The following is a 24777-nucleotide window of genomic DNA, read 5'->3' on the forward strand; positions in this document are numbered from 1 at the left end:
AACAACTTACTTTCAAAATACCTTCATAGGAACAAAGAAGAGAAAGAGGCCGAGCTGCCCCACAGTGGGGCCGACAGAGGTGGCGGAGTCAGGCCAGCCTCACTGGGGCTCCCCACGCAGCCAGGAACCTGGAGAGGGCCACAGCCTCTGCAACCCGCACTCTGCTGCAGGCATTCACCAGCAGGAAGCCCACTTCAAGAGTCTCCCAAGTGTTTAAACAAAAACTACTTTATTGAGCGTTTAAAATTGTCCGTGGCTCGTCCAAGGCCACCGAGCAAGTTAAAACCCTCACTCCCAGGGAAACCGCATTGCCCGAGTTCCCAGCACAGCCACCGCGCCCGAGTGCAGAGCGCAGACAACCGGGGGCCCAGGCCCAGTCCCCAGTCGGTTCCCGCATGGGATGACAGTGCCTGCAGGCGGAGTCTGCTCTCGTGAGCCCGGCCTGTCCTTGTCATTGGCTGATGACCCTCAGGTAGGGATTCCGCTCTTGCACAGCCGTCAGAAGCGCCTGGGTTTCCTCTCCGAGTTCCATGTGTTTCAGCCTGTCAAACACAAGAGAGGCCCTGTTCAGTCCCCACCTCTCTAGGACTCCCCTCTGCACCTAATTTCTCCATCCATTCCTACCAGGGGAAGGGCCTGGCCACCACACGGTGGGATCTGCAAAGTGTCCACTCCCGACTCTCCAAAAAAGAAAACACAGCAGCCCCCATTCATGTCTAAGTCCTCCAGCCCACACGTGACGGACTTCAAGCAATGGACTTGATGTCAATGCACACAGGGGTGCCAAGGCTTACGCAGGTCTCCCCACCCCTGCCACCTGCACCCCGGTCCAGCAGCACACACGTCCGGAATCTGTGATACCCAAAGCTCTGACTCCACGGAAACATTAACGTTTGCACGAGGAGTCGGGAAGCCGGGGCGGAAGCCTGAAGCTGTGTTTATTTTGAAGAGGTAGAACGGAGTGGATATCGAGGCACAGTGGGTTAAGGTGCCACTTGGGACACTCGTATCCCGTATTGAAGTGCCGGGCCGAGTCGTCACTCGTCAGCTTCAGATCCAGCTTCCTGCAACACCTCCGTGAGGCAGCAGATGAGCTCCAGTGCTCGGGCCCCTGCCACCCACATCAGAGACCTGGATGGAGTTCCTGGCTTCAGGCTTTGGCCTGGGCCATGCCTGGCTGTCGCAAGCATTTGGAGAGTGAACCGAAAGTGGATGAAAATCTCTGTTGTTCTGACTTCCAGGTAGATGAAAAAAATAAAGACAAAATAGCACTAGTTCCCATCATCCCAGAGCCTGGTCCAACCCTCTGTGAAGGGTTTTATGTGCATATTTTTTTAAAGATTTATTTACTTGAAAGAGTTACACAGAGAAGGAGAGGCAGAGGCAGAGAGAAAGGTCTTCCATCTGCTGGTTCACTCCCCAATTGGCCCCAATGGCCAAAGCTGCACTGATCCAAAGCCAGGAGCCAGGAGCTTCTCCCAGGTCCCCCATGTGGGTGCAGGGTCTCAAGCACTTGGGCCATCTTCTACTGCTTTCCCAGGTCATAGCAGAGAGCTGGATTGGAAGTGGAACAGCCGGGTCTCAAACCGGCGCCCATATGGGATGCCAGCACTGCAGATGGTGGCTTTACCCACTACGCCACAACACTGGCCCCACATGCTTATTTCATAAAAGTGTCATACTCTTATTTGTGATGCAGACACTGAGGCTAAGCAATGTTAAGGAACTGGCCCAAGTTAAACAAAACCTGAGCGTGCTAGGGTGAGGCTACCCATCCCAGCCACGCGGTTCTGGGGTCCCTGCTGTTGTATGCCACACTCTGCTGTTGTCTTGCATCAGACAGAGGACTGAAGATCCTGTCTCGCTTCTTAGACGTAAATGCTCCCTGTCCCTGGTATCTGTTTAGCTGCAAAGGTTCCAAGTCGCTCCACCTCATTGCCAGAGTAAGCTATGTTCTTTGGTGCACCCAAGTGTCTTAGTACACATCTTTGTGAGTTTGTCCATGGGGGAGAAGTGGAGAGACTCCAAACAGAAATAAGGAAATGGAAATGCTAATGACCTGACCCGAGCAGCCGCACTGTCTATGTGTGGTGAAAGATTACACTGTGTTCCGTCAGAACCCACAAAGATTCCACGTCAGGGAAAAACCAAAGCAAAACCCTCACGTGAGTGTGAAAATCACCTATCTGGTTTCATCAAATTTATCTTACCATCCGGTGTCTATTTTCATAATCACCACGTCAGATAATTATTCCTGTTCTTCAAAGAGGACTGACCCACAGACAGAACAGGTGCCTGGCCCAGGCCACAGAGCCAAACACGAAAAAGCTAGGAATCCACACAGATCTCCAAGACTCAGAGAGGAACGTTTTGAGCTGTGAGCACAAGTTAGAGAGCACCAGCCCCGACGGAGATTACAAAGACGGGCTTCCAGCACCAGCCCCGACGGAGATTACAAAGACGGGCTTCCAGCAAGTGAACCTTTCAGCAGAGAAGAGAAGAGACTGCTTTCCAGCACTGCAGTTCAATGGTTCTTTATGGTTTTTTCATTTTTGAGGGGGGGGGGAGAGAACACCACCCATCTACTGGTTCACTCCCCAGACACCCACATGTGCAGTGGCCTGGGTGGGCAGCGCTGAAGCCAGGAGCCTGGGACTCTGTCTAGGTCTAACACACAGGCCAGCAGGAACCCAATACTTGAGCCGTCACCTGCTTTCCCCCAGCGGCACATTAACAGGACGTTGGAATCAGGAGAGGGGCCGGGACTTGAACCCAGGCCCTCCAACATGGAATGTGGACATGCCAAGTGCAGCCTCAACGGCCACGCCAATCCCCCCACTCTGGAGTTTCAGCAGTTTTAACCTGACATCTTATACATCCATTTTCCAGAAAGGAATGGCCTAGTAACTGCTTAGGATTGTCTCGACCACATATTTCTTGGAAAAGGGTAAAGGAAAATGAAGAGAAAGAGAAATGCTAAGGATTTATGTGTAGTTAGCTAATAAATAATAACATACAAATAATTTGTTTTATATCTATATAAGTTAAAATTACATCAACTCTACATTTACATACTGTCAATTATAATACCTGTGTATGTACAAGAATAGATCCTCCTTGACTCATGGTGTGATACATCTTGATTAATTAAAAATACCCTAAGTCAAGAAGGGTACCCTAATATACGGAATGCTAATTAGTACAATCATTATGGAGAACACTACAGAGATTCTTCAAAAGCTGCATACGGATCTTCCATACGGCCTGGCTATCCCATTTCTGGGAAGTGAAGTCAGCGTATGAGAGAGCCACATCCAATTCCATGTTTATAGCAGCTCAATTCACAACAGCAAAGATATGAACCAAGCTAGATGTCCATAAGCTGATGACTGGATGAAGAAAATGTGTGCACACACACACAATAGAATACTATCCAGCCATCAACAAGAACAAAATCCTGACATCTGCAACAAACTGGGTGCTAAGTGACAACTCAGACCCACCAAGACAAACGCCACGTGCTCTCTCTCGTATGTGGAAGTCAACAGATGCAGAGCATAGACACGTGACGGCATATGGGCATACAGATCATCATCAACATTGTCTCCACTGAATGCTATCATCTGCACGACAAAATACCCGTCTTTCCTCACTCTGTAATCACTGTCATGACCCCACATTTTGTACTCATGTCCCTGTTTGAGAAAAAAGGTATTCATGCATACGTGTTCAACACCTACACATGAAGTGAATATGGAAAAATGGCAAACATTGTCCAGTCTGAGGCCAGCACTGTGGCAGAGTGGCTTTAGCTGCCCACCTGCAACACTGGCGTCCCATTGAGCACTGACTCGAGTCCTGGCTGCTCCACGTCTGGTGCAGCTCCCAGCTAATGCACTTGGGAAAGCAGAGGAAGAGGACTTGTGTGCTTAGGTCCCTGCACCCATGTGGGAGACCTGGATGAAGTTCCAGTCTCCTGGCTTCAGCCTGGCCCAGTCTCAGCCGTTACCACCACTTGGGGATTGAACCAGTGAATGAAGTATCTCTCTTGCTCTCTCTCTCTCGCTCTCTTCTCTCTTGCTCTCTCCAACTCAGTCTTTCAAGTAAATAAATGTCTTTAAAAAAAAAAAAGAAAGAAAGGAAGTGCAAACCAACACTTTTGTAAAGTCAAAATGTCCTAACTCAGGGCCTTCTGGTCAACAGAGGCTATGTTTACCAACATAGAGATCTACGGATACACAACTGCATTTGTAAGTGTGCTGCTCAGTGCTGTGACCGTTTGCATTATACTAGTACCAAGTATCCTCATTTAGGAAGCATCACTGGTGGCCAGGACTTTGTACTCACTGCCGCTCAAAGGGGGCATGGTATTCACATTTGAAATGCAAAGGGTCAGAGTGCATTTCCGGTCCCAGCACATCCCTTCCAAGCCCAGGGATGCCTCCCACCAAGCAGGACCCCTGGCAGCTCACCTCAGCACCTTCAGGGCACACTCTGGGTGGCTCACGGCTGCCAGCAGCACAGCCAGCCCATTGTGGTCCAGGGCGTTGCAGGACAGGTCCAAATCCTGCAGAGTCCTGCTGCCGGTGAGAGCGTAAGCCAGATCCTCACAGCAGGCGCTGCTTAACCCACATATCTGCAGCCTGCAATCAAGACACAGGGTGAGAAGCAGGCGAGCCGAGAAGCAGCGCATGGTGAGGATGGGAGCCTTGGCAGGACCTACCCGAGGGTCTCCAGGTGGCAGCTGGGCTGCACCAGCGCCTCACACAGCAGCTTCACGCCGGCGTCCCCTATAGCGTTGCTCCCAATCTGCAGACACCTGAGGTCCTGGCTGCCGACCAGAGCCTGGGCCAGGTCTCCACAGCCGGCGGCGGTGATCAAACATTCGAACACGCTGCAAAGGAAGAATGGTCTCACGTTCCCCCACGCATCTCTTTGCGTGGGGGAGATCCACATCACGAGAAGTTAACTGCCGAACAGCTCAGCGGCGTTTACCACACTCCTGAGGTTGTGCCAAACCCATGCACGTTAAAAAAATCCGGAAACACTCGTTCTTAGTATTCAATACGACTAGAAGGACGCAAGTCCTAATCTGGTCCTTTTTCGCCTCTGTTTGGGGTCAGGTCCGTCTGTCCTCCCGTGCCCCCTCTCTGCAGAGCTGAGAGCTGGCACGTCCAGGGTGCAGTGTCTGGGCTGGAGACCTCTATGCCCACACTCACTCCGTCCTCACCTCAGCCCAGCGATCCCCTTACCACTTTCTGGCCCTAGGACGTCAACTTGGCTCCCTGGTGGGTTTCACTCTTGCTGTCCCACGTCGGAAGTCCTGAGCACAGGGCTGGTTTTGGACGCCGCCCACACGTTGCCAAGACTCACCGCTCACTCTGCCCTGCGCACGTCTGAGTTTGTCTCCTTGATGGGTTCTGCTGGCCACTGGCACCAGCCTAACTCCTTCACCCCGGGGATTCCCACTAAGTGAGCTGGCACCATCCTCCAAGTTCCATTTTCTCTTTTATAGTTTGCATGTTTTTCTCTTCCATGTTGCCTGCTAGATCTAGCTTCTGTGTCCCCAATCTTTTACTTTTGTCTGATCTCCTGCCTCACCCCTCTCTTACAGTCTTAATTATACTGATAATTTCTACGTGTTGGATGTCACCCTTTCTGCTGGTTTTACTGTACGAGTTCCTTCTCCGACTGTCACAGCACGAATGTGGTGGTCTCCTCACGCCCTCCTCCCCCATTCCTCTCTAAAGCATCCCTTGTTCCATCCACGCTAATTCCCACGCGTGGTTTGGGGACCCTGCCTCCATGGTTTACCCTTGCACCTGGGATTTGGGATCTATTTTTCCACCCACCCGTGGTATTTATCCCTCTCAGAGAACACTGGCAGACATGGTTCTAGCCATAAAACCATCCCCTGTGCCTAGTCAGACTCCCCCACCCCCAAGCCTTTCTGCACACTGACTGCATAGTGCGGCCGCTCTCAAGGAGCCAAGCCTGCAGCACGGGAGTCAGGCTGTGCATCTGTCCCCGGGACAATGCCACAGAACCCAGCCAGGGGCTCTGGAGCCGCCCCCCACTCCCCACCACGCATCCTCAGCACAGACCCGTGGTCTCCCCGGCACCGAGCGCCTCCCAGCTCTGGCAGACATCCTGGCCCCGGGGGAACCCACCGCAGAGACCGCAGGCGGCAGCTGGGGTGTCTCAGGGCGTCACAGAACTGCTTCAGCCCCGCGTCTCCCAGGATGTTGATACTAACGTCCAGGTACAGCAGCCTGCAGTTGGAAATGAGGACTTGAGCCAGGAGTTCCCAGGCGGCCTCACTGAGGTGGCAACTGGTCAACCTGCAGGACGGAAGCACGGGCGAACTGAGAGCAGGGAAAAGGCACCCAGGTCGGCGTGGCACACGCTCCCACTCCAGCCGACGGCTCTGCAGTCTCGCACACAGAATCCCCCCGCAAACCCGGTCTTTTCCTTGCTCTTGATCCTTCTAGGTCTCGCTTTGAAGAATTTTTTTTAATAAGAGTAGCACCGAGTTTAAAGCTAATTCCATCTCCTTCCCTGGGTGGGTCCATTCTGAGTCCTCCACCTGGCGCCTCCGGGTCGCATGGGCCGACAGCACAGGACTGTGCCCCACAGCCCCAGGCTCAGATCCCTCGAACCCCGCAGAAGGCTCCTCCCAGGCCTCTGCGCTGTGCACACGGATCAGAACCTGGCCCGGGAAGCCACCTTCCATCCCAGCCTCTCTGTGAGCCCCCCAACCCCAGCCAACACTGCCCCCTGGAGGGTCACCCCAGGGTACTGATACAGTCCCAAAGCCAAGGTGGAATAGGGGAAACCTTGGATCACAGGAAGACAAACACCCTGAGGACACACTGGTTACAGGTGTGCCCCTTGGATCATCATGGCTGCTCTGAGAGAGGGAGGGGGAGAGAGAGAGGAAGGAGGGAGAAGGGGGGGGAGGGGGAGGGAGTACTTTAAGCCACCTCTGCGGTCACTTACGACACCAGTGTGTCACAATGACAATACCAGGTCAGCAGGAGTTTCACTGTTTGGTGTTCAGGGAATAATGAGATGCCATGTTTTCTGATGTTTGTGGTCTGCGGTGGGTGGGACTCACAGATGTGGATCCCCCGAGCCTGGGCTGACCTCACATGCTGGTCACTGCCCCTTCTGTTTACAGAGGAGCAAGCCGAGAGTGAGAGGTTACACAACTCGCATGAGAGGTCGTGCGCACCTGCAGACCCGGGGCTAGAACCCAAGGCTTTGATTCTCAGGCTCCGTGCCTTGACAAACCTCTGCTGACGGACAGACCACCCGAAGCCTGCTTACACGCAGGCCGGGCAGCAGGTGCATCCCTCCCCTAAGGGGGCTGCTATAGCCTCTGGCCGGAGAAGAGGACCCAGGCCAAGACTCGGCAGTCGTCAGGGGCAAGGCCACGGCTCGCCGGCCTGCGGGAAGGGGAGATCCCGTGGACTGACGTCTCCGCCCCTAACCCTACCACAGACAAGAAGCAAACATCTGCTGTCCACGTAAACCGCACTGAACTCGAGTCCATCCCCGATGCCCACTGACCCGTCGCCTAGGCCCTGATGGAAGTCCACTGGGACTCGCTCGGTCCCAGCTTATCTATTCTTAGCACCACCCCCGCCAGGGACTCCTCTCCCTGCACCTGGGAGACACGCGAAACACACAGCGTAGTCTGCAAGGACCCCACCCCACCCTCTGAATCCCCATGGGGCAACCATGCTTGACCACAATGTGTGTGTGTTTTAAAGGGACGCTTGTGTGCTATTCCCAAACTCACCCCTCAGCTGGGCCCCACTTAGGTTTTGCATGTGTCCACTCTAGAACAAGGGGCCTCTGGGCAAGAGGCGTCTCCTCAAAGAGCATTCCCCAGAGGAAGCCTGGAGCGGGCGTCCCGGGGCTTGCTGCTGCAGTCCAACCGAGCAGCTCTGTGCTGCCAGGGGTATGGTTTATTAAGTCCTGCACTCTCCTTACCTCTGCTGCCACAGAAAATAAACCAGGCTCAGGGACAACAGAGCAAAGACATAAACAGTCATGGTTGTTATCGAAAAATGAAAGTTGGGGGCCGGCGCCGTGGCTGACTTGGTTAATCCTGCATCCGTGGTGCCTGCATCCCATGCTGCCACCGGGTTCTAGTCCCAGTTGCTCCTGTTCCAGTCCAGCTCTCTGCTGTGGCCTGGGAGGGCAGTGGAGGATGGCCCAAGTGCTTGGGCCCTGCACCTGCATGGGAGACCAGGAGGAAGCACCTGGCTCCTGACTTTGGATCGGCACAGCACCAGCCGTAGAGGCCATTTGGGGGCTGAACCAGTGAAAGGAAGACCTCTCTGTCTCTCTCACTGTTGGACTCTGTCAAATAAAAAATAAAAATGAAAGCGTAGCTGGAAAGTCACCCGCCCATGGCTGCTCACATCGCTCTGGGAAGACTGTTGGGGAAGGTGTGTTTCAAAGTTATTCCCAGATTCCAGACCTGATGTTCAGGAAGTGAGAACAGGATGAGCCTACTTCAGACTGCACACAAAATGGAACTCAGAATGAATCTTCAGACAGAAGAACCAGGGGCCAGTGCTGTGATGTAGCAGGTAAAGCCACCGCCTGCAGCACCGGCATCCCAAATGGTCACTGGTTTGAGTCCCAGCTGCTCCAATTCCGATCCAGCTCTCTGCTGTGGCCTGGGAAATCAGTAGAAGATGGCCCAAGTCCTTGGGCCCTGCACCCACGTGGGAGACCTGGAGGAAGCTCCTGGCTCCTGGCTTCAGATCGGTGCAGCTCCGGCCATTGTGGCCATTTGGGGAGTGAACCAGCGGATGGAAGACCTCTCTCTCTCTCTGCCTCTCCTTCTGTCTAACTCTGACTTTTTTTTTTAAAGATTTATTTATTTGAAAAAGAAGAACCAACGAAACTTTTAGAAGACAGCGGCATTCGTCGTAACGATGTTGGGTTACGTAATGATTTCTGACACAGGTCACCAGAAGTACTAGAGACCCAAGATAACAAATCCCAAGTGAAGACAACTCCGAATGGGATGCAGTAAGTCACAGTCAGCACACGTGCATGTCAACATATATGAAGAACTCTCGTGACCCAACAAAGGCACTGCAACTAAAAACATGAGACGGACTGGGGTGAAGTTTCTCCGGAGAGGATCCACAGTGGTCGGAAAGCACAGGAGATGGTGCTCACCCTCACCAGGTCATCCAGGGAAAGAAAGCCTGAACCACCGAGAGCCGGCATGTGGCACAGCGGGTTGAGCTGCCGCCTGTGACACCCCTCCCATGTTGCAGAACCAGCTTGAGACCTGGCTGCTCTGCTTCCAGTCCAGCTCCCTGCTCATGAGCCTGGGAGAGCAGCCAGTGATGGCCCCTGTGCCAGCCACATGGGGAAGCCAGAGGGCGCTCTAGGTTCTGGCTTTGGAGTGCCCAGCCCTGGCCACTGTGGCTGTTTGGGAAGTAAACCAGCAGGTGCAAGATCTCTCCCCCCACCTCTATCACTCTGCCTTTCAAATAAATAAAATAAATCTGTTTAAAAAGCCCTAACGAGATTCTACTTCACACCCGTCAGGATGGCTATAATAATGTGAAAAAGGAAAATAAATATTGGCAAGGATTGGAGAAATTAGAACCCTTATACATTGCTGGAGGGAACATAAAATTGTGCAGCCACTAAGTAATTTGATGGTTTCTCCAAAAGTTAAATGTGACCCAGCAATTACATTCCTAGACACTAGCCCAAGAGAACTGAAACCAAAATGTTCATGATACACTGTTCAGAAGAGTCAAGAGTCAGAAACAATGCAGCCGGCGCCGCAGCTCACTAGGCTAATCCTCCGCCTTGCGGCGCCAGCACACCGGGTTCTAGTCCCAGTCGGGGTGCCGGATTCTGTCCCGGTTGCCCCTCTTCCAGGCCAGCTCTCTGCTATGGCCTGGGAAGGCAGTGGAGGATGGCCCAAGTGCTTGGGCCCTGCACCCCATGGGAGACCAGGATAAGTACCTGGCTCCTGGCTTCGGATCAGTGCGGTGCGCCGGCCGTGGCAGCCATTGGAGGGTGAACCAACGGCAAAGGAAGACCTTTCTCTGTCTCTGTCTCTCACTGTCCATTCTGCCTGTCAAAAACAACAAATAATGTAAATATTCTCAGTAGATTAACAAAACCATTTCTACTGATGCGAAAGAAGGCTACTTAGCGACAAGAAGGAGTGGAGCACCGATACGTGGTAAAACTGATGAATTTTGGAAGTATGGCGCTGAGTGAAAGCAAACCACTCACTAAAACCCACACATTGTGTAATTCAATTTCTATGAGACGTCCAGAAGAGGAAAACCCATCAAGCGTGGAGTGGTTTCCACAGGCCAGGGGTTTCTTATCAAGGCGATGAGAATGTTCCAGAATTAGAGGACCAGGATGGTTCCACGTCACTGTGACTATACACTAAGATCGTCACATTGCATATTTGAAAAGCACAAGCTTTTTGGTGTGAGAATTGTATCATTAATTCTCTTTGAATCTTTGTGTGTTTGACTGATGGGAGCTTAGAGAAATAGCAAAGCATCGAAAGGAGAAGTATCTGAACCTGTTGATGCCAACGCACTAAGTAGAGACTAAATATGAATGCGGCTTCTGGGGCTGGCACTGTGGCATAGAGCGTTAAGCTCCTGCCTGCACTGTCAGCATCCCCTGTGGGCGCCAGTTCGAGTCCTGGCTGCTCCACTTCCAATCCAGCTCTCTGCTAGTGTTCCTGGGAAAGCAGTGGAGGATGGCCCAAGTGCTTGCGCCCCTGCACCCACGTGGGAGACCCAGAAGAAGCTCCTGGCTTCCGATCATTCCAGCCCCAGCCGTTGCAGCCATTTGGGGAGTGAACTCGTGGATGGAAGATCTCTGTCTGTCTCTCTGCCTTTCAAATAAATAAAAATAAGTCTTAAAGAAAAGGGGGGGGGAATTCTTACTTGATTTTAAAAAATGCTTGGCATATATATACCACATGTACACCAGGGAAAAGCCGCACCAGTTGTGAGTGCGTTCAGAAGGTCAATGCACTTGTGCTACCTGCGTCCAGGTCTAGACACATCCAGGTGGGCACATCCCTTACGTCCTGTGCTCCCCACCTGTCGCCAACCTAACCAAGGTTTCCACTGTTCTTTGAATGTCAATAAAACCACACGGTCTGCCCTAAGTCTGACACAGTCCCGTCACTGACATGCGCGTTTCCTCTCCATTTTTTCCTACGCTGCAGACCGTTCCCCCTCGTGGAAGATGAGCATACAGCCACAGCTCTCTCATGGAACTCGCCGCCAGGGTTCATTGACATTTTTTCAGTGTTATGAATAACGGACACGAACGTTTCATGTCTGTCTTTTAGCAAACGGAACCAGGCAACTGCCAAACACGCGCCGAACAGTGGAATTTCCGGGTCACACGATAGCCAAGTTGTTCTTCCCAAGAACGTGCGTCACTAACTGGCTTCCGTACTCTGCCCTCGGTTTCCCAGCAGGTTTAGTTTGCATACGACAGGCAGGAAGCAGACAGGTGGACAGAGGTGGGCAGTGGGAACAGCGCACGGTCCCCTCTGGCCTCCAGCCAGGGACCTGGGGACCAGGGAGACTTACAGGAGCCCCTCCAGGCCGCACATCGGGTGGTTCAGGGCCTCACGCAGCAACTTCACGTCATCCCACGAGAGAGCCATGCGGTTGAGTCTCAGGTATTTCAAGCCTGGGTTGTGAGTGAACACTTCGAAGAAAGCCAGCTTCTCACACGTCATGGTGACTTTATTCATCCTGCAACAACCAACGTTGTTAAGGTTTTCCTGCTCTCTGGCCCTGGAGCCCAGCCTGAGCGCCTGTCTGTCTTTGATGGCTTCCGACGACAACTTCATAATTAGCTCAGACTGTTCACCACCCAGCCAGCTAGCCCGCTGGTTCTCAACCCCAGCCGATTTTTCCAGTCACCCCCCACAGAACAGTTGCCAACGACTGCAGATGGCTGTGACCCCAACCAGGAGCGACCGCCGCTCGGTGGAGGGCAGAGGCCAGGACCCCGTTTCTCCGCGTCCGTGCCCTGGGCTGCAGCTCTCCGTCTACGCAGCTGGTCCGAGACGAGAGCTACAGGTCCGGACTGCCTTGCACTCACATGAGCTTTTGCAAGCGGCACCCGGGCTGCCTCAGTTGATGACAGAAGATCACCAAGGTAGGCTCCGTGAAGCTGCTGTCCACCACCTGCAGTTCCTGGAGGTGCTCACTGGAGGCGAGCACAGAGCAGATCTGAGACCAGTACAAGAAGTTCTGCCTCGTCCTGCCGCGGAGAAGGAAGAACACGCTTTCCACGAGTGAGCCGAGGGCCGAAGCCACGCCCCCGCCCCCGCCCCCGACGGCCGAAGGCACCCCCCACCATGGCCAAAGCCGCCCGCCCACCGATGCTGAAGCTGCCCCCCGCCCACCCCTCCACCGACACAGCGGCAGGAGGCACGTGACCCAGCCCCTCTTGCAGTCAGGGAGAAGCCGGGTCAGCGCAGGTCATCTTGCAACACCGCAGACGTGCTTGGCTGTTCCCCGGAGGGAGCGGCGTTTCCGGCATATAACAGAGGCCAGGGATGCTTCCACACCCCCCACAACGCACAGAACAGTCTCCTTCAACCCCCAGGAAGGCCACTCCAAAGTCACCTCTGGTGCCAAGGTTGAGGAGCCCTGCCTGTGTCCAGTGCCCGTCATTCCACAGTGAAAGGTGGGTCCAGACACCACAGCTGAGCCCAACCTTTGACACCCCTGCCTCAGCCCCAACAGCCTGTGTGCAGCGTCCTCCCCTTGGGAACTGGCCAGCTCCCTTGAATTTGGGGTGCGATACCTCACCTGTCCCATGGCCATAACACAATCCACCTCTTAGCCATCTTGCCTAGTACCAAATTGGAATTTGCAAGATTTTTTTTAAAGACCTATTTATTTGAAAGGCAGAGTTACAGAGAGGCAGAGGCAGAGGTGTGTGTGTTGGGGGGGTCTTCCATCTGCTGGTCACTCCCTAGGTAGCCTCCAACAGCCAGGGCAGAGCCAGGCAGAAGCCAAGATATTCTTCCAGGTCTCCCACGCAGGTGTAGGGGCCCCAGGACTTGGGCCATCTTCTACTGCTTTCCCAGGCCATAGCAGAGAGCTGGATTGGAAGTGGAGCAGCTTGGACTTGAACTGGCACCCCTATGGGATGCTGGCACTACAGGCGGTCACTTTACCCACTAAGCCCTAGTGCCGACCCCCATAAGATCCTTAGAGTAACTTTCAAAGTGTATTTTGAAGCTGGGATGTGAAGAAAGAGTCCAGTTATGGTCCAGTGGGAGAGATGTAAGTATTGATTCTGGGTGCTTTTCTGAATGATGGGCAGGTGTATGTGAGACACAATGGCAGTGTTCTCAGTGACCCACTCAGGGTGAAAAGCATGACCATGACCTCAAAATCCCATCACGTCTTTATGGGGAGTCCCAACGCTAACCCCACGGCCAGTTTCCTCATGGGACAACGGCAGCTAGGAAAGCATGCGTCTCAGGGACAAGGTCACTGAGCGTCAGTTACGTTGTCTGAACACAAGAAGAATGAAACTCTGATTTGCAGCAAAATGTACAGGACTGGGGGACACACGTTCGGTGACTGGAGTCAGACACCAGGCCAGTGTCGTGGTACACAGTTAAGCCACCGCCTGCAACACCGGCAGCCCAGTCCTAGTAGGGGTTTGGGTCTTGGCTGCTCCACGTTCAGTCCAGCTCCCTGCTAATGCACCTGGGAAAGCAGTGGGAGACGGCCCAAGTGTTGGGACCCTGACATCCACTCGGGAGACCGGATGGAGCATCTGGCTCCTGGCTTTGGCCTGGCCCAGCCCTGGCGGTTGTGTCCATTTGGGGAGTGAACTAGTGGCTCAACGAGCTCTCTCCCTCTCTTTTTTCCCCTACCTCCATCACTCTGCCTTTCAAATAAGTAAATACATCCTTAAAAATTTTCCACAGAGAGCCAACTGGGGACTTGAACTAACTCCTGTTTGACAGAAAAGGCGAGAATCTAACCATGACCCTACACAAGTAGGCGCTATTCCATCAAGAGACCCGTCTGAGCACACGGATGGACTCTGAAATGGAGGGGCTCACCTGTACGTCCTCGGGTCTTCTCCCCTAAACAGGGCTTGGATGGAAAAGCAAAGCTTCCTCAGGTTGTAACAATGTTTTAAGTAGGAGGCAGCCATCCCCAGGTCGGAGCTGGAAAGGAAGGTCAAGTTCAGTTCTTGGAAGCAGGCCATCACTTGCCCTGCAAAGACGTCGTCCTGAATCTCCGAGAGACAGTAAAACAAGACCAAGAAATCCACCTGCGGGTGAAAATCTGCACACCCACTTATGTTCTGCAGCAACTGCTCCAGTTCCTCTTTTCTCTGTCGGGACAGGTTTGAGCCAAAGAACGCATCCAGCTTCTGTCGCTCCCTTTCGTTTAACAGGCCGAACAGGAACAACCCCAGCAAGATCGAAGACCTGTTTCTGTTCAGAACGGTCAGCAGTAGCGTCCGTGTGCACTGGACTGCAGGGTTAGGGTGTGCGCTGGGGTGCTGCAGCAGGTAGAACAGGGCGGTGCAGAACTGCAGCAGAGCCTTGTGGGGGAAGTCGTACAAGTTCTCGGGCGCCCGGCACCGCAGCACCTTGGTGTCCAGCAGCGTGGGTATGGCCGTGTCCCCGATCCCGTTTCTCCCAAGCACCTCCTGGTTGAAGAACTGTATGTGTGTCCACGTGCCCTCCGCAGCCAGGGAACACAGATTCTTCAGCTGTTCCTGGCTCTGCTGGGTTGGATACGCAGCACCGTTGGGTGTGAACGCGTTGAAGATGAAGGAGATGAACGTAGAGGTGACGCTCTGGCAGGTCAGCGCCACATCTCTGCCCCTGTCCATATCCTGCTTCATGGACGTGCCCACGAGCCAGCAAAGGATGGGGTTTTGGCACATGGAGAAGAGGCGGTCGTTTCTGTTCACCAACTGGAAGGCTTCCAAGGCTCTACGCTTGTTTGAAAACAAGCTGCCGAAATACAGCTTCTTGCTGTTCCTGCTGAATCCCAAGACTGTTTTAACGCTCGGATCCTGCAGCCCGCTCAGCAGCTCCCCTCGGCACTGGGGCGTGACCGCGAGGAGCAGGAAGGCGGCCGGGAGCAGGGACTTCGCCAGCAGGCTGCGCAGAAGCACCTTCCCCGGCCGCGGCTCCAACCAGTGGCTGCACAGATCGGACGGGGGCCCGGCCATGTCACCGCTCATCTCTTCCACGTTGTCGACGAGGAACAGGAGTCTCTCAGGCTGGGACACGACATCCGCCAGGGGAGTGGAGTGGCGAGGCCAGTCTCTGGAGATGAGCGACGCCAGGCTCGTGCTGGCCATCTGCCTCACCTCTCGGCAGCAGAGGTAGAAAACGTACGAGAACCTGTCTTGGTAGATGCTGCCGTCCGACCAGGCCAGCATCAGCTTCCTCAGCAGTGCCGTCTTCCCGATCCCTCTGGATCCCTGTAAGACCACGGTACGGAACTGTCTTCCGGCGTCCGTCGGAGCTAAGACGAATTTTAAAGTCTCCCGTTCCTCCTGGGTCAGCTTCCACTCGAACTCGTGACTTCTAAACAAGGAGTCTCTGGACCACACGTGGGGAAATGTGCTCCTGACGTGGTCTTGATACATCTTTGTCGGCCTCGAGTCTGGGAGGGCGAGAGACAGCACCGCGTGTTAGAGGTGGACACTCTCGCCGGCGCCGCGGCTCACTAGGCTAATCCTCCGCCTAGCGGCGCCGGCACACCGGGTTCTAGTCCCAGTCGGGGCGCCGGATTCTGTCCCGGTTGCCCCTTTTCCAGGCCAGCTCTCTGCTATGGCCCAGGGAGTGCAGTGGAGGATGGCCCAAGTGCTTGGGCCCTGCACCCCATGGGAGACCAGGAGAAGCACCTGGCTCCTGGCTCCTGCCATCGGATCAGCGCGGTGCGCCGGCCGCGGCGGCCATTGGAGGGTGAACCAACGGCAAAGGAAGACCTTTCTCTCTGTCTCTCTCTCTCACTGTCCACTCTGCCTGTCAAAAAAAAAAAAAAAAGAGGTGGACACTCGTTTCTACAGCAGCTTTTCTTCTCAGGGATCTGCAGACTATAGCCCTCAGGCCGAGGGGGAGAGGAGAGAGGGAGGAGAGGGGGGAGGGAGAGAGAGGGGAAGAGGGCGAGGGGAGAGGGAGATTGCCCTGGTGGTGAAATTCAGAGCTGTATTTCAGGCGCACCAGACTGGAACTTGATCCTTCAGCCATCCCGAAAGTATTGGAAACAAACTCCCTTATAAAAAGGACTCTTCTTTCCACAAGTGGGGTGGTCTTTGCTTTCTGTGAGTGAATGGTGGCTGATAGACCAAGTATGTGGGGGGCTGTTGTAGAAGAGAAATTTTCGCTACGTCCCTGCGTGACTGTTAATGGGTTTGCCTGGACGTAGGTGACGGATCTGATCTAGCGCCCCTGGGAAGGCAGGTGATGCCGCACTAACCCACCGGGCAGGCAGGACAATGGCTTCTCCCAATCTTTCCACCCCCGGAAGTTCCTAGCTGCTCCAAGTGGCAGCCTGGTGTCAGCGAGGATCCACCAGCGCCCCAGGCTTATTAGGCATTTTGCTCATCCCTTAGTGCCTTTCTACGCCCCTGGTTCTGTCGACTGCTCTGACGATTTTAGTTCCGTGTTTCGTAACTCTCCAAGGACAAACTACATGGGCACGACCTTGGCCCGGCTGTGGAGGGAGGTAAAGGCTCAGCCACCCACAGGAAGGTCTACCTTCAGACCTCCCTGAAGTACACTCCAGCAACGCCCTTTTGTTGTATTGAAGTTGCAAGTTCAAAGAGTGTTCTTCGCATAAATCACTTTTCACAAGTCAAACACAGTGACGGGGCGGGTGTTGGGCCTGGTGGCTCGGACGCCTACACCTCTCTTGGAATGCCTGGCAGAGGGTGATGCCGCACTAGGTGAATCCCTGCCGCCCAGCTCTGGCTACTGAAGCTATCTGGGGAGCACGTCACTGTGAGGGCTAAGAACGAAGTCTAACAGAGAGCTACCTCCTGCCAGAGAAGCTTGAAATATGCAAAGAATGCGGCCCGCGCCTCTGCCTGAGGTGCGGCATCCCACGCGGGTGCCAGTTCTAGTCCCGGCTGCTCCACTTCCCATCCTGCTCTCTGCTGTGGCCTGGGAAAGCAGTAGAAGATGGCCCAAGTGCTTGGGCCCCTAATCCACATGGAAGACTCAAAAGAAGCTCCTGGCTTCAGATAGGCCCAGCTCGGGCTGCTGCAGCCATTTGGGATGGAAGACCTCTCTGCCTGTAGACAGAGACAGAGGAAGGAAATCAGGTGCCCCCCACACACACACACTCACTTTGAAAAGCGGCTGCCCCCAGTTAACTAGTGAAGCAGCTGCCACTGGGATTTTGTCTAGGGAGGGAAGACGTCATAAGTTCTGCGTCTGAACTCCAGTCAGAAATCCGTCCTAAGAAATCTGCCCCTGGTATCTCTTTTACAAACATACTGGCCCCACCGACTACTGGAGTGTGGTCCCAGGTCATGTAGGCTGCAGTCTAAACCCAGCAATGCTGTGACGGCTAAGGTCTGATGCGGAGGCTGCATGTTGTAGAAGATGCGGGACTGCTGCCCAGTTCTGAGGATTCCAGCTGAGCCCGATGGCCTCATCAACCGCTTGACCCACCACCGTCTCTGGCACCTGTTTGAACCAAGGGAGCTTTCTCACCCCCGGTTTCTATGGCATACCTGTAACTCTGCCTTTCAAATAAGCAAATCTTAAAAAAAATGCAAAGATGGGGCCGGTGCTGTGGCTCACTTGGTTAATCCTCCGCCTGTGGCACCGGCATCCCATATGGGTGCTGGGTTCTAGACCTGGTTGCTCCTCTTCCAGTCCAGCTCTCTGCTGTGGCCCGGAGGGCAGTGGAGGATGGCCCAAGTGCTTAGGCCCCTGCACCCACATGGGAGACCAGGAGAAGCACCTGGCTCCTGGCTTCAGATCAGCGCAGCTCCGGCCATAGCAGCCATTAGGGGGGTGAACCAACGGAAGGAAGACCTTTCTCTCTGTCTCCCTCTCTCTCACTGTCTAACTATCTGTCAAATAAAAAAAAAATGCAAAGAAACAGTAACAATTTATGCCAGGATAGATATAAATGTGATCCTTAAAGAATCAAAAATATTAGCCACCCCGACTTGATCAGTATGAACTATAGGCATGTACTGAAGTATCACACTGCATTGCAGAATGGGGTGTAACTACTATATATGAGTAAAAAACAAACAAAAAAAAGGAACCAGAAACACTAACCATCCCAATTTGATTATTACATACTGCACACGAGTATTGGAGTCTCGTGTTACACCCCACAAAAATGTACAATTTAAAAAGGACTGCCCTGCGTGGGCCTGGAGATCATTATGTGTGACATACGCTGGACTAGAAAGGCAAACATCATGTTTTCTCTTATTTGTGGAAGTTAACACATAGAAAGTGTAGAAGCTGTGTTCCTGTCTTCACTGGGTTTCAGAGGAAACACTGCTTCCCTGAGCACACAGCCCTGGCCACCTCCCCGCCCTCCCCACACGCCCCTCCCCGCTCTGCCCACACGTCCCTCCCCGCTCTCCCCACACGCCCCTCCCCACTCTGTCCACACGCCCCTCCCCACTCTGTCCACACGCCCCTCCCGGCTCCCCACTCTGCCCACACGCCCGTCCCCGCTCCCCGCTCTCCCCACACGCCCCTCCCGGCTCCCTGCTCTGCCCACACGCCCGTCCCCGCTCCCCGCTCTCCCCACATGCCCGTCCCCACTCTCCTCTCCCCACATGCCCGTCCCGGCTCCCTGCTCTCCCCACACGCCTGCCCGTCCCCGCTCTGCCCACACGCCCCTCCCTGCTCCCCGCTCTGTCCACACACACGTCCCGCTCCCCGCTCTCCTCTCCCCACACGCCCCTCCCCAGCTCCCCACTCTGCCCACATGCCCGTCCCCGCTCTCCTCACACGCCCCTCCCCGCTCCCCACTCTCCTCACACGCCTGTCCCCGCTCTCCTCACACGCCCCTCCCCGCTCCCCGCTCTCCTCACACGCCTGTCCCCGCTCTCCCCACACGCCCCTCCCCGCTCTCCTCACACGCCCGTCCTGCTCCCTGTTCTGCCCACACGCCCCTCCCCGGCTCCCCACTCTCCCCACACACCCCTCCCCGGCTCCCTGCTCTGCCCACACGCCCCTCCCCGGCTCTCTGCTCTCCCCACACGCCCGTCCCCGCTCCCTACTCTCCTCACACGCCCGTCCCCGCTCTGCCCACACGACCATTGTCAAGAACCCCCGGCTGTGATGTTAGCCCTGCTGTCAGGAAAAGCAGCATTCATGTGTCCGTGTACACTGTCTGCATACGAAGCGGATGCGGTGGAGTGTTAAAGACTGTGCAATGCTAAAGCTAAATAATAAACACGAAAAGAAGACATCATTCGTGTATCACAGCTTCTCCAACAAGAGCTTCTCTCTACAACGCATGCATTCGAGACAACTCAGAAATCCCGTGGAGCACTGCGCTTGATGGCCGAGGAAGCACACGTGACAATCAGTGAGCCTCAGTGCATTTACACACATTGCGCAGGTCTACGTCATACATACACTATACACGTATAGACATCATATATGATGTACGGCAGCTGCCGACTGCTGCTCTTGGTGGGCCAGACCCACAGTTCCCGCGCCACAGCGTCTCCTTGGAGAGCTCCTGGCCTGGATGCAAGTTCTCCGGTTAGGGTGAAATCCCGGGAGAGCCAGAGAGAGGTACAACCCAGGTTCAGGCACACGCCGATGTTCCACCACACAGAACCACCAAGGCCACGTGTTCTGTGTCCTCCCCACCAGAAAAGCATCTTCCCACCGCACAGTCTGGCTCTGCTGGGAGAAGCCACCCCAGCTGTGGCCCGAGCCTCATCCCCGCGGGCCCACTCACCTGCGCTCTCTCTTCTGGCCCTCTCACAGAGGTCCTCCCTGCCCATCGTGTGAAATATCCTCAAGGTCATGTCCCACGCCTGCTGCTCCCCATAGTGCTTGGTCAGCAGGTCCGCGAGAACTTCCCGGGACGCCACCTTTACCTTCGCCCAGGGGATTTGCTGGATTCCAAGTTGCGAAGTCTCCAGCCTGAGGAGCTCCTTAAACTTGGCCAACTCCTCCCTTCTCAGCTCCCCCAGGTACCATATAAGGCCGAAGTCAGAGAAGAAGGAGGATGCCATCTTGTCCGGGACAGAGGTGCTGGTCTTCAACGAGGCGGTGGCCAGAAATAAGACAGAAGTGCAACCTGTAGAAAATGTAAGGCAGTCCCAAGTTCTTTCAAGTGGTCACCAACTTCTTGTTTTTAGTTTTATTTATTTGAAAGGCAGAATTACAGAGGGCAGGAGGGAAAGAGAGAGAGCGAGAGAACAAGAGAGATGTCCCATCCACTGGTTCATTCCCCAAACAGCTGCAACAGCCGGGGCTGGGCGAAGCCAAAACCAGGTCTCCCACATGGGTGCAGGGGTCCAAGCACGTGGGCCATCTTCTGCTGCTTTCTCAGGTGCATTAGCAGGGAGCTGGATCAGAAGTGGAGCAGCCGGGACTCGAACCGGAGCCCACACGGGATGCTGGTGTTGCAGGTGTGCTCAACCTGGTATGGTACAACACCGGCCCCAAACACCAACTTCTTGTCCAGTCCCTTGCTAGCTCCAGGGCATGGGGGTGAGGAATCCTTCAGACAAGACTGAGCCTCCCTCACCTTCGCATTGGAAGGGCCATGGACACAATGATGCCTGGAAAACTCCACCTAAGAGAGAAGACTCAAAAGGATGGCGCTGGTCCCAGCTCTGCTGACGCCTGATGAGAGGCAGCATACACAGCACTCAGTTTGAGTATCCAGGACAACCTGATGGAACGTTACAATAAATGCCAGTATCGGCCGGTGCCGCGGCTCACTAGGCTAATCCTCCACCTTGCGGCGCCGGCACACCGGGTTCTAGTCCCGGTCGGGGTGCCGGATTCTGTCTCGGTTGCCCCTCTTCCAGGCCAGCTCTCTGCTGTGGCCAGGGAGTGCAGTGGAGGATGGCCCAAGTGCTTGGGCCCTGCACCCCATGGGAGACCAGGATAAGTACCTGGCTCCTGCCATCAGATCAGCGCGGTGCGCCGACCGCAGCACACCGGCTGCGGCGGCCACTGGAGGGTGAACCAACGGCAAAGGAAGACCTTTCTCTCTGTCTCTCTCTCTCACTGTCCACTCTGCCAGTATCAACTAGCTGGAAAAATCAACCATGGGAGCCCAGACTGCAGACGAAGGCTTCCATAGTCACAGTGTGTAACGAGAAGGCAGAAGTGTGATAATGGACAAGGAGGACCTCCCAGGAGGACCACAGATGGAGGAATCCAGAGGATACACTCAGCCTGTTCTCATAGGGCCCCTCTTCAACGTAGAACCAAACGTAGACCAAGCCGTAAGTCGTGGGAGACTACATCCCTTCTCAGTAGTCAGAGATGGCGTGGTTACCCCCAACACACCACTGGTGTGTGACAGAAGCATGGAGGAGGAACTCTTCCACAAATCACGCAGGAGAAACGAAGTCCAGATTAGAAAAAAAATATCCTAGATGCGGACTTCACGTCTTACCCAAAAGTAAGTCCCATGATCTCGTTCATGTGGGATGTAACACATCTGAGCTCAGGGCCGGCGTCATGGCACAGCTGGTTAGGTCACCATCTATGACACCAGCACCCCGCATGGACCCTGGTTCAAGTCCCAGCTGCTCCACTTCTGATGCAGCTCCCTGCTAATGCGCCTGGGAAAGCAGTGGAAGATGGTTCAGGTGCTTGGGCTCCTGCCAATCCACCTGGGAGACCTGGATGGAGCTCCCCCTGGCCATTGCAGCCATTTGGGGAGTGAACAGCAGATGGAAGACCTCTCTCTCTCCCTCTGTGTAGTTCTACTTTTCAAATAAATTTTATTTTTTCAAATAAATTTTAAAGAAGCTATTAAAAAAAAAAAAAACTTGAGCTCATAGAAGCAGAGAGTGGCCAGTGCCGCAGCTCACTAGGCTAATCCTCCGCCTTGCGGCGCCGGCACACCAGGTTCTAGTCCCGGTCGGGGCGCCAGATCCTGTCCTGGTTGCCCCTCTTCCAGGCCAGCTCTCTGCTGTGGCCCGGGAAGGCAGTGGAGGATGGCCCAAGCGCTTGGGCCCTGCACCCCATGGGAGGCCAGGAGAAGCACCTGGCTCCTGCCTTTGGATCAGTGCGGTGCACCAGCCGCAGCGGCCATTGGAGGATGAACCAACGGCAAAGGAAGACCTTTCTCTCTGCCTCTCTCTCTCACTGTCCACTCTGCCTGTCAAAAAAAAAAAAAAAAAAAAAAGCAGCAGCAGCAGCAGAGAGCAGAATGGTGGTTATCAAAGGCTGGGCAGTGGGAGAGTAAAGGAACGGAGAGAGCTTGGTTAATGAGTATAAAGTCACGGCCAGGTAGAGGAGTGGGTTCTGGTGTTTATCACACAGTGAGGGAGTATGGTTAACACTCAAGAATCACGCACTCCAATATAGCCAGGAACAGGATTTGAATAGTCTCATCACAAAGAAACAATAAACGTTTGCGACAGTGGATAGTTCAAGTGCCCCGAGTGGCCCAAGGCCCCGTGTAAGTGCAGCAAGCACACCGTGCCCCACAGCACGTGCGATTACTCTCTGTCCGTAAGAGAAAAAGGACTCAAGTACACACGGGCTACAGAGCTCAATGGGAGATGCAAAAAATTGTAAGACTTTCAGATGACGACGCAGGAGAAAATCTACTGGACCCAAGGCATCGTTACGAGCTTTTTTAGGTAAAACATGAAAGGCACAATCCATGAGACAGACAGACACTCTTAGAGACATTTCCTCAGTGGAGGACACGCTAAGAGTGAACACGAGAGGGGCAGCGCTGTGGCGTAGCGGGTAAAGCCACCACCTGCGGTGCCGGCATCCCATATGGGTGTCGTTCTGAGTCCCGGATGCTCCTCTTCAGATCCAGCTCTCTGCTAGGGCCTGGGAGGGCAGTAGAAGATGGCTCAAGTCCTTCGGTCCCTGCACCTGCATGGGAGACCCGGAAGAAGCTCCTGGCTCACGATCAGTAGGGCTGCAGCCGTTTGCAGCCATCTGGGGAGTGAAGCAGCGATGGAAGACCTCTCTCTACCTCTGCATCTCTATAACTCTGCCTTTCAAATAAATAAATCTTTAAAAAAATAAATCTTTAAAAAAATAAATCTTTAAAAAAATAAATCTTTAAAAAAATAAATCTTTAAAAAAATAAATCTTTAAAAAATAAATCTTTAAAAAATAAATCTTTAAAAAATAAATCTTTAAAAAAATACATGGTTTAGATCACTTCTTGGCCTTAAAAAGAATGAATACAGTGCTTGACGCCTTCCCACATCCCAGGGGAAAATGCCTTTGAAATGACCAATCTGATTATTCGTATCCAGAATATACAAAGAACTCTTAGAACTCAACAAGACAATCATCAATCCAATAAAAGATAAGCAAAAGATCAACTACTTCATCAAAGAAGATCCACGGCGGCAAGAAAGAATACGAAAAGATAAGTGACATCATCTTCAGCACAATGAAGCCTCGGAGAGGTGCGATGCCGCTACACACCACTCAAAGGACTGGCCATGCTTCTGGTGAGATGAGAAACCAATGGCTGGAGGGGCTCTGCCTGGTTGCCACTGGGAAAGCCAAAGAGCAGATCTCCTCGGGAAGCTGGCTTGACTCCCAGGCTCAGGGGCTGCGAGAAGACAGATTCCTGCCATTTTGAGTGCTGGCAGCCCAGGCAGGCACACCTGGAACACAGGGCCCGGAAGCCTTCAGAAGACTCACGAGGAAATGGAGCCACCAGGTAAATCTATCTTGGTGCCAAAGTACTGGAAATTCACGCACACCAGGCATCAGCAACCAGGATGATGGAAAAACGTGTATTCCGTTATGGGAGCTCCAGCTTCTGCTTCCTGATCGTCTCGAGCGGCGTCAGGAATCCCAGAAAGAGGCGGCCACCTTCTGCACGCCAGGTCTCGCCCCATGATCCACTCCCTGGGCTGCGTTTCCGAGAGCCCTCGCTGGTCGGCCTCAGCTCACCTGGCAGCCTTGAGGCTTGCGGCACCTGTAGCTCCTCTGCGCCACTAACTTAGAGTCGAAAAAAGCCAGCCAACAGAGCGGAGCCGCCTGGCCCTGGATCCAGGGGGACCAGCCTTGGGAGGCTCGGACGTCGACTACTCCTGAACCCAGGGGGTTAAGCATCTCCACCACGAGCCGCCTTTTAACGTGCTAGAGAAGTGAAAATGGAGAGAGCGCCTCGAGGTGAGGACCCTCTCGGCCAGGTAAGAAAGGAGGCAGGAAGAAGAGGGGAGAATGGAGACGGGCAGCAACCACGGAAATCAACCGACGGAAGAGACGCCCGGCCACAGGGGCCCTGACTCACCCTCCAGGTCTCCCCGGCTGGTCCTTGATGGGCGGCAGCTGGAGCCCAGAGGAAAAACTCTGTGGGGCCATTTCATTGGCCAACAAGTTCCTCCCTCCCCATTGGCTCAGGACGACTTGCTGCTAATTGGCGCTGGGAACAGGTGAACCAGAGCTTTCTCCACCCCCACTTTGGGTGTCAGTCTAGCTTTTGCCCCGGCACCCAAGAGAATGGTGGATATTTCAGAGTGAGCTTCTGATTTGAGGTCCCCAGGGCTTCTGACTGCACGGAG

At 54.2% G+C, this 24777-nt stretch overlaps 1 protein-coding gene across 3 annotated transcripts; it reads right to left on the reverse strand.

Annotated features, from left to right (window-relative positions):
- Positions 1–208: 208 nt before the first annotated feature.
- Positions 209–24643, reverse strand: NLRP4 (NLR family pyrin domain containing 4). 3 transcript variants are annotated; one of them, XM_089320021.1, is made up of 10 exons: positions 24507–24625; positions 20793–20890; positions 19995–20339; positions 14135–15704; positions 12145–12306; positions 11625–11792; positions 6171–6341; positions 4724–4894; positions 4473–4643; positions 209–542 (listed from the first exon to the last, which is right to left on the reverse strand). In XM_089320021.1, exons 1-10 carry the CDS (start codon positions 24575–24577, stop codon positions 452–454), a joined length of 3018 nt encoding a protein of 1005 aa, XP_089176147.1. In that variant the 5' UTR covers positions 24578–24625; the 3' UTR covers positions 209–451. The 3 variants fall into 3 exon arrangements, with proteins under 3 accessions (XP_089176147.1, XP_069919568.2, XP_089176148.1); XM_070063467.2 differs by lacking the exon at positions 20793–20890 and having other exon boundaries at positions 24507–24643; XM_089320022.1 differs by lacking the exons at positions 11625–11792; positions 12145–12306.
- Positions 24644–24777: the final 134 nt, after the last annotated feature.

Source organism: Oryctolagus cuniculus, chromosome 18 (genome assembly GCF_051225735.1).
Source record: "Oryctolagus cuniculus isolate XC-2025 breed Fujian yellow rabbit chromosome 18, ASM5122573v1, whole genome shotgun sequence".
Lineage (NCBI taxonomy): Eukaryota > Metazoa > Chordata > Mammalia > Lagomorpha > Leporidae > Oryctolagus > Oryctolagus cuniculus.